This window comes from Daldinia decipiens (genome assembly GCF_022478715.1).
Source record: "Daldinia decipiens strain CBS 113046 unplaced genomic scaffold F4813scaffold_14, whole genome shotgun sequence".
Taxonomy (NCBI): Eukaryota; Fungi; Ascomycota; class Sordariomycetes; order Xylariales; family Hypoxylaceae; genus Daldinia; species Daldinia decipiens.
Genome location: NW_026054557.1, coordinates 669,534 through 678,164, shown reverse-complemented (window position 1 = coordinate 678,164; position 8,631 = coordinate 669,534). Strand labels below are relative to the sequence as shown.

At 47.1% G+C, this 8,631-nt stretch overlaps 3 protein-coding genes across 3 annotated transcripts; 1 reads left to right on the top strand and 2 right to left on the bottom strand.

Moving 5' to 3' along the window:
• The first annotated feature begins 92 nt into the window (after nt 1-92).
• On the top strand, nt 93-1,334 carry F4813DRAFT_357859 (40S ribosomal protein S19). Its single transcript, XM_049243166.1, has 4 exons — nt 93-283; nt 627-690; nt 766-1,071; nt 1,133-1,334. The coding sequence occupies exons 1-4, from the start codon at nt 251-253 to the stop codon at nt 1,180-1,182; spliced, it is 453 nt and encodes a 150-aa protein (XP_049100217.1). The 5' UTR covers nt 93-250; the 3' UTR covers nt 1,183-1,334.
• Nucleotides 1,335-1,582: 248 nt separating this feature from the next.
• Nucleotides 1,583-4,148, bottom strand: F4813DRAFT_59569 (uncharacterized protein). The gene is made up of 3 exons (XM_049248676.1): nt 3,849-4,148; nt 3,503-3,747; nt 1,583-3,428 (listed from the first exon to the last, which is right to left on the bottom strand). The coding sequence occupies exons 1-3, from the start codon at nt 4,022-4,024 to the stop codon at nt 1,711-1,713; spliced, it is 2,139 nt and encodes a 712-aa protein (XP_049100216.1). The 5' UTR covers nt 4,025-4,148; the 3' UTR covers nt 1,583-1,710.
• Nucleotides 4,149-5,145: 997 nt separating this feature from the next.
• F4813DRAFT_357854 (ZIP zinc/iron transport family) lies at nt 5,146-7,174 on the bottom strand. The gene is made up of 2 exons (XM_049243165.1): nt 6,816-7,174; nt 5,146-6,761 (listed from the first exon to the last, which is right to left on the bottom strand). The coding sequence occupies exon 2, from the start codon at nt 6,615-6,617 to the stop codon at nt 5,439-5,441; it is 1,179 nt and encodes a 392-aa protein (XP_049100215.1). The 5' UTR covers nt 6,618-6,761; nt 6,816-7,174; the 3' UTR covers nt 5,146-5,438.
• Nucleotides 7,175-8,631: the final 1,457 nt, after the last annotated feature.

The window sequence follows — 8,631 nt, the reverse complement described above, 5'->3', positions numbered from 1 at the left end:
ACTCGCCTTTACAAGAGGGCAAGCCCTAATCTCCGCCAAGACCTTCTCAACCGCCCCACATCCACCCACTACGCTCTCCAACAACCACCTACTCGTCAATTTCACCAAAAAAAAAAGTTTCCAAACCACACCTCTCCTCCGCACACAGCCAACTTCTTGCGCGCGAAACGCCAAAACCCTCACGACATCCAGTCGACCAAACCAATATCTCCGACAAATTCCTCCCCTTCCCAATTTCAATACCGCAAAAATGACCGGCGGAGTCTCCGTTCGCGATGTCGATGTAGGTTCCTCCACCTTTTACAAACCACTCTGCCCGCCGTGAGCGGAAAGCAGATCGCAATTCCTCCTCCTCCTCCTTCTTCTTCTCCTCGCGCCTCTCCAACAGGCGCTGCAAATCAAAAATGCCACGGCAAATGCTACATACATACATGCATACATTAGCATGAGACCCAAAAAAAGAAATACAAAATTACAATGTGAACAATTGCCAGACGCAGCAGGACATGAGAACACCACCACCACAAAATCTCGTTCCATTGCCGTCGGGAGCAGGCGCGAGGGGGTCGCAAGACTTCTGATGACGGAATATTTGCTGATGGGTTTTTGGGTCCCCCACACTACAGGCGCAGAAGTTCATCGACGCGTACGCTAGCTTCTTGAAGCGGCAGGGCAAGCTGCCCATTCCCGGTATGTCTACCCCGTCCCCCTTTCCTGAACTAATCTCTGCCTTCTGGAGCTAACACGACCCCCCCCTCCCCCCAGGTTGGGTCGACACCGTCAAGACCGGTCCCTCGCGCGAGCTTCCCCCCCAGAACATCGACTGGTTCTACGTGCGCGCCGCCAGCGTCGCCCGCCACGTCTACCTACGCAAGACCGTCGGTGTCGGCCGTCTCCGCAAGGTCCACGGCACCGCCAAGAACCGCGGTACCCGCCCCTCCAAGCACGTCGACGGCTCCGGCTCCGTCGACCGCAAGATCCTCCAGGCCCTCGAGAAGATCGGTGTCCTCGAGCAGGATGAGGAACAGGGTGGCCGACGTATCACCCAGTCCGGCCAGCGAGATCTGGACCGTAAGTTATCCGCCGCTACGTTCTTGCTAGGGATAACAAGTTGCTGACTGACTGCCTATAGGAATTGCCCAGACTACTGCTGAGGCCGAGGAGGAAGAGGAGGAAGAGTAAATGTTGATACCATGCGGGAATGATTCTACTACTACGGTCTAGGTAGCAAAGGTCTATGGGGGCACGGCGTCTGAAAATGGCTGAATGAATTGATTTGGCGAACTTCGCTTTCGCACTTCCCCATGGCACATTATTCGTCTCTAATACGTGTGACTGCCATGTTTTTTTATTATGTTTTGAGTTATTTAAGAGCAATAGAGTTAGGTATGCTAAGGAGTACAGAAATGACTGAATGGTTGCAATAGCCAGATTCTGACTGCGAAATTCCAACATGTCTAGCAAGTGTGAGATCAGCACAACGTATCCTCCTATCCCATATCATCATAAACTGCTTCCTTTCGGTCATTCTTCGTCCCTTTTCCTTATAACACATCGAATTACCTTACTTTCAAAACCTAGAACCTTTATTTCGTAGACCATTCGTTTGCTCGTGATTATTATTTCATAAGCTACAAGCAAGCTAGTTGAAGTATCTCCAAGTTTTTCTCAGATTCTATCAAGTGCTCACAGAAGCGATAGAGCGGTGTCCTAACCCTTACTCCCATGTGTCTGTTCACGCTTCTCTCTAGAAAATCCCTCGGTAAGATCAGAGTCGAAGTAAACCGGTTCTGGGACAGGGTTGTTAAGGTACATATAGGGCTGGATCGTCTGCCCCTCGCGACGCCATGGTTGCAATAGTTGGGGGCGGACTCGTGGTTGCGGCTGATAACGCCACTGTTGAAGTTTGGCTAGTCCAGAGACTGGACACGGGGTTGTCTCCTTCTCTTTTTGCTGCTCCTTAACGAGACTATCCTCGTCGCTAGGACGAGATCGTTGAGACAATTGTCTTGGCACGTAGTAGTAATCATCTTCGTCGTCGCTTTCCGAGTGGACATTGGCATAGCGTCCCAGATCATTTTGATTCTGTCCTTTAGAAATACCACCATTCTCGCAGGCGGTAATCGGCTCAAAGCTATGGTACGAAAAGCTCGCTTCATTAGGTCGAGGCGTGCTGCTATCGCTATCCTTTTTTCCAGTGTGAACATTGGTCACAGAACGTCGAAGAGTCGACTCGTTGTCGCTGCTTGTGGATGAACACATAACAGTGTCGCCATCATCTGCCACATCAACAAGTACGACATCTTCCTCTGCCGCAGAAGGTGGCCTTCGATTTCCTGATGGGAGAATGAAAGGCTTTGCAAGCGGTTGCTGCTGGCGCGGATGACGGTCTGCCATAATGGCCTCATACCCCGGGAACTCGTATACCGGCGTCTTCTTCTTATATTCAGCTAAGATTTCGAAATGATTCGGTGGTCGGCGAGATGGTATATCAGAGAATGGATCTTCGAAAAAGCGTGACCTGTGTTCAGGTATAGGCCATTGCATCCTCGGTCGGGCGGGTGTGATAGGCATAGTTCGCTCCATGGCGATGGCGGGGTTCGTAGCAGGAATAACAATATCAGCATCGTTGTGAAGGATGGGAGACAATTGTTGTCCCTCCATTGACATCCCTATGAATGGTTGGCACGCCGCATCTGTGGTAACGCCACCTAAACCCTGAACCACGTCCTCCACGACAGCAGACTCTTCGTCATCAGATTCCGGAAATGTGTCGCCGAAGGTATCATATCTTGCGCCGCTTCTCTTATCCTTCGTTGCAAGAGTCGGGCCAATACCAATCGCGCCTCTAACGGAAAAGTGTATACCCGTATACTGGAAAATTCTATTGATAAATTTCAGGCATGTAGCACATGGCTGTGAATCGATCATGATCACGGCCGAACGTGCACTGCCAAGTGTTGCATGCCTCAGCATATGCATATTAGCAAGAAGCCAATCCTTGTCTGCTTCTAGATTCCCGCTTGACTTTCGGGTCATCTCAAGCGCATACCATGATGCGAGTAGAACTTCAACGTGTCCGGCGTGTGCACGGCCTCGATGTTCGTCTTCGGCGGGTTTGTTCCCATTATCACGTTGATTTCCCGGGAAGTGAAACTTGAGTAGGGCAGCAATGTGATGGAGGGCAATATAATTCCACTTATTCGTGTCGAGGCATTTCTCATCACGGTCGCCTCCAGGCTTATAACCACTGTGTGCAGTCATAAGTACTTCACTGTTACCCTTAGCAGTGATAAGACCAATAGTCTTGCTTCTGTCCAGAGGGATGTCAGTTTTGACACGATAGACCGGAGCATATACGACAATCTGGCTTCCTTGCTTTGCCAGCCTATAATCAGGGAATCCTATGTCAGCCCTCGGGCCTCTCACTATAACAATTCATCAGTCATTAATTCTTCAAGCAAACTAGACGGTATCCTTTTTTATTTTGTTTTTTACTCACTTGATTTAAGAACGCTTCGGCGGCCTTGAGAAGTCAGAAGATCGTAGATGGTCTTGCGTGTATTATGAGCATCGAGATGCTCGCGTCCTACTTTAGCCGTGTTAAGAAAGAATTCTCGTCTACGCGTTGCGAAGCCTTCATCTCTAGTATATGACGAGGCATATAGACCGTCAGACACTAAGTTGACGCCTTTCTGGATAAAAAACTCGACTATGTCAAGATGCCCCATAAGGGCAGCGAGCTTGCTGTAACATAATTAGTTGGTATTTCTCAGCCCGAGAGTATACGATAGCGCAAGTAACTATGAATGATGATAGGCAAATAAACTCGAGAGATAGAGACTCACATAGGTGTTTCACGAAGTCCCCATTCCGTACCAATTTTCGGCTCCGTGATTGTTTCAAGGACATCTTCAGATTGTGAAACCAGCTTGATGACCCCTTCAAAGTCGCCCTGGAGACAAGCCAGGTGGATTGGCTTGAGGCCGAGATCCGCGGCCACGATGTAGTTGTTTCCCTCCATATCACCTGACTGTGAAAAGGGGGGATAATCAAAGGAGAGGGGGTGGTGGCGTCAGGTTGTAATGGGTATATGAGTCGGGAAGAAATGGACTCTATACAACCAGAAGCTAACTAGGGAATACTGATTGAAATGTGGAAAGACGGCTTTTCAAGCCTAAATTAAAAGGACTCAATAAACAGCTTCAAATGAGGTGCGCAGTTTCAAGGCGAGGAGTTCAAGTTGGGGTTATTGACGATGGTGTATTGGTTCTAGGATCGCAATATCCTCAACATTAGGTAGGGAGGTATCACCTTCGGGTTCACGCAATGACCATGTAAAAGCGTCAAAGAAGGGCAAATAAGGTGATGGTGATTATGAGGCTGAGATGAAATGTTAGAAGTGTGTGTTAGTTGATTACTAGGTTGGATGAACGGGCACGTAGGGAATAGAGAATAGAAAATAGAGAAAGGAGTAGATGAGGCGGAAAGGTATGGGGATAACCAGAGGTGGCAGGAGGGATTTATAGGAGGTAGGCAGCAGCACAGAGTCCAGTAGCTGCCGGTATAGGTCAGGTACCTATATATGTAGGAAGGTGCGGTTATTTAGCTCGATGCTGTACTTCGGAAGGGCAAGAGCATATTGCGGACCTGCTATAGCCAACTGCTGGAAACACGTACCTATGTAGGCACTTAAAGCGCATCGTAGCTGCATGCGCGTGTAACCTATAGGCGATGACACCTCGATTATAATAGGTACCTACCTAGGTAGCAAATAAATGCCAAACCGCCAACGTATGTACCTAATTTACCAGAGATGATACATAGGCTAGCAGATAGTAGACCCTTAGTTTATGACCAATATATAAGGTCCGGGTGCCGAGCTCTTTGCTTTTTCTGATAGAAGATGGTGTAGTAGATAAGAGTACGAGATGTTGATTTGACACACGTCTTATTGTGGCGCGCGCGGGGGAATATGTCAGTGTGCGTAAGAGACGAAAATAAATGTCAGAGGCTGTCATCACTGTTTGCTGTCTTCGGAGATTTAGCTCGGGGGGTTATAAGCACGGGGGAGCGCTCGATAGGAGTTATCTATCAAGGAAATTGTTTACGACGAAATATATATACAGGAAATACATATACAGGAGCTCACGAAGTAGATACGCTATAGGAAAACTATGCCTTTCATCAATATTGTATTAATTATATTGGTGATTCAGTGTCATTTTTACAATTCTCGTCAGTACAACATGTAAGTCGTACATCAACATGAAAAGTTCCTATGTACATTTATGCAGTTGATAGCTTATTCAAGTCTGATTGACTTAGGAAAATCTAATATGTGAGTTGTGACAAGGCACAGGCCTATAGCGTGGCAGAATTGTCGTTAATATCTTCTCTTTCCCACTAGGTAAGGCCTCCGGACTTCCGGGCCAATCTTAAGCCCATTCCGCAAGCACGGCCATCAGCCCGCAGCCCAGTGTGACACATCCTAGTGCGTAGAGCTGAACCTTTAGTCCCGCATTGCGCATGTATGAGTTAAACATGAACTCGTGAGCGAGTAACTCGACGAGACCTGTGTAAATAAGAATACCGGCACTGATGGAGTCGAAAACGCCATTGATAATCAAGCTCTTCGGGCTGCCTGGCTGAAGACTTGATCGCACTCCCAGGCCGATAGCAATGGATATAGGGGTGCTGAGGGCATATCCAAACGCAAATGCATATGGCATCCATGCCTTAGAGCTGGGCCACTGTGCCGTAGCCAACCGCGACCCAAGACCGAGACCTTCGAATGTCTGATGGAAGACGAGCACAATATATAGAACTGTGAATTCTTCACCGGCAACTGCAAGTGTCAAACCAATGAAGATACTGTGGAATACGACACCGAACTCGAGGATGAAAAGCGCCGTCATTTGCGCGGCGAAAGCAGAATGGCTGTCGCTATCGTGGTGTTCACGTTGGTGACCCAGATGATCTTCACCACCAGGAGGATAGCTAAGGTCTGTAGGTAAACTTGAGCCATTCTCAGTTACGTTCCCAGATTTATTCTCATTGTTTGTTGAGCCAGCTTCGAGGTCCCGGATTGGTGACGGCGAGACCTGGCTTCCCTTCTTAAGGAAATCTAGGGACGGGTCGGCACCCTTCGCGTCATCGTGGTCATGGCCGAAGAAGTCAAAGCGGCTCGCAATAAGTTCGATAGTAAACATAACAAAGACCGTCATTAAACAAATTCCAGCCGCCCAGTCGTAGTCGTTAATGGGTCCATCTGGAAGACATGGCGATTTTAAGGCATCAAACGCCGGAGAGAGGAGATGCATGAATGCTGTCCCGATGATAACGCCCGAGCCGAAGTATTTCGCGATGAAGAATGCCGTTCCGTTCACTCTCACCTTCGAGCCGCGAGCTAAGTATACGGGCAAGACAGCACCGAGTAGCGAACCAACCAAGATAACGAAGATAGAGGATATGCGCACTCCCATTCGGCCATCGTATTCGTTACCAGTGCCGCAGTCTACCTCGACGGTAAAGCTGGATCTAGGGGCCGCATCGGAAGAACCGTCCTCCTGTCGTATACGAAGTACAGAATCTAGAGCTGTGTGTAACACCGACATCTTGGAAGATTTTCTCGTCAAGATATAGAGAGTATACGTCTCTGTATCTTAGAAAAGGGCAATGCCTAGTAAGGCCGATGCCACGATATAGCTCAGGGGTAAAGATACAGTGATCTTGATGGCCCTCTAGGAGTGAACCTATCTCTAACTGGCTGTCAGAAAAATATCAACGAAGGAGGGCAAGGATGGTATATATACCAGCTTGATGTTCGCAAAGTTCTGAGGCTAAGTACTAGGTTAGCGGGATGATGAAGGTAATACTATGCAAATTGCTTTTCTGTAGCCGCAAAGACAAGGGAGAGGGGTGAAAATATAGTAGGATAGAGAGTGTCCAGCAAGGTACAACGACTCCTTTGTAGTGAATAGGTAAAGATCGAGAACAGCAATAGGATTGTATGTCCAAGGCAAAGGAATTTCAAAGAATCTAGTGCTTGTTGGGGTCCAAGGTCTAGTGCAAATAAGGACCTTGATGGCATATGCGCGCCAACAAGCTTTGAAATCTTTTACGTATCCATTCCAGGGGTTTACCAGATCGCATAACAATGGAAATAACTAGCAGAACGGCGTGTCGAAATTGACGAGAAGGAAATGGTCCTTACCTATTGGGAAATATTTCGTATCCTGTCGTTTCAAGCCAGAAGAACCTCTGGGCTTGTCAGAATACGACGTCAGTCCAGTGAATAAAGCCGGTCCTCGGTATTTTTCTTCTTTTCGTGCTCCAAGCGCGTATAAGTCAATACAGACGATAGAGTTTAGGGTATCGGAGAAAGGCAACAACGTTGATGTCAACCAAAGCGCGATTTTGAGTTGACAATATGCGCGTCCTATCAGCGTAAAGTAGACGTCTCCTTATTGGTAGATGCCTGTGTTCCGGGATATTCTAGAAGGTCTCGACGATGCTACTCCTAGAAACTGCGCGATCTTATAGAATATGATCCAAGTAGATGTCCTCGCTTGAGTTTCGTAGACTTTGTAGCTTTGTAGGGAATTTACTATCGCGTACTGAAAGTGAAAGATTATATGGAAATACCACCTGGGAGATAGTGTTGTCCTCTTCCAACGAGCAGCTGAGACGTTAATCCGCGTGGGCAACTGACCGTTAGCAGCGTGGGGTGATTGGAACAAGAAGTGCGACAACTTTCAGGTTTAGCTGAATAGAAACCGTATGTGAATCACGTCCTGTCTATTGATAGGTTTTGATGAGATGGGATGGAATGACATAGCATCCTTCAAATTTATTATGCACGACGTTCATTAGTTCAGCTCCTCTATTTACAAAGTACTTTGCAAGCTTAGTTGGGCATAGTATTAATACTATGTGGGCAAGCAAGGGCGGGCGACGAGGGATTTAGAAAAAGACAAACGGCGGGAAGTGTCATTATCATGGAAAATCGAGAACCTTGATGGTCAACAGCCGAGTTTGGCACTACACAAAGTTGATATAAATGTCAGCAGAACCGGTTAGGTTCCAGGTACCTACCGTCGGGCGAGTAAGCCATTTTAGGGAAAGAAACCTCTAGACATGGAGTGGGTCTAACAAGTTAGATTCATTGGTCAGTGATGCACGTGGTGCTCGGTATGGGCTAGCTAAGTGCATACAAACACCACTTATTACAATTTTCGTAGGAAATAAGATGAAATTCCTGGTATTGGACGAAATAAGCCTTTTTTCTGTATGCACTGATGCAGATATCCTTTTTAAACTTATTACTGTTTCATTAGGTACTGTAGGTACCTTCATTACCATTTTGACTAAAGAGGTAACATACTACTATAGGTGCGGGCCGTGATAAAAGGCAATCCCAACTTTTACCGGAAAGATGTATAATATTCTCGTGACATACTTAACGTCATTTGACAGGGCTGAAAGCTAATATATTAAGCCTCATGTTTCTACCAAAAAGGTTCAAGGCTCATCCTGTACCACCAACACACAGCAGAAACTATAAGAAAAAAATCTGCTTTGTCCTAACCCCTAAGATCAGGTGTTTTTTTTCGGCGGTATTTCTTTCAT

Excerpts from the sequence above, each read along its gene's own strand:
- F4813DRAFT_357854 (XM_049243165.1), bottom strand. The coding sequence starts at position 6,617 with ATGTCGGTGTTACACACAGCTCTAGATTCTGTACTTCGTATACGACAG.
- F4813DRAFT_59569 (XM_049248676.1), bottom strand. The coding sequence starts at position 4,024 with ATGGAGGGAAACAACTACATCGTGGCCGCGGATCTCGGCCTCAAGCCA. Across the intron at positions 3,748-3,848 it reads GGACTTCGTGAAACACCTAT|CAAGCTCGCTGCCCTTATGG; the intron begins GTGAGTCTCTAT and ends ATTATGTTACAG. Across the intron at positions 3,429-3,502 it reads CCGAAGCGTTCTTAAATCAA|TGAGAGGCCCGAGGGCTGAC; the intron begins GTGAGTAAAAAA and ends GAATTGTTATAG.
- F4813DRAFT_357859 (XM_049243166.1), top strand. The coding sequence starts at position 251 with ATGACCGGCGGAGTCTCCGTTCGCGATGTCGAT. Across the intron at positions 284-626 it reads TCTCCGTTCGCGATGTCGAT|GCGCAGAAGTTCATCGACGC; the intron begins GTAGGTTCCTCC and ends CCCACACTACAG. Across the intron at positions 691-765 it reads GGGCAAGCTGCCCATTCCCG|GTTGGGTCGACACCGTCAAG; the intron begins GTATGTCTACCC and ends CCCTCCCCCCAG.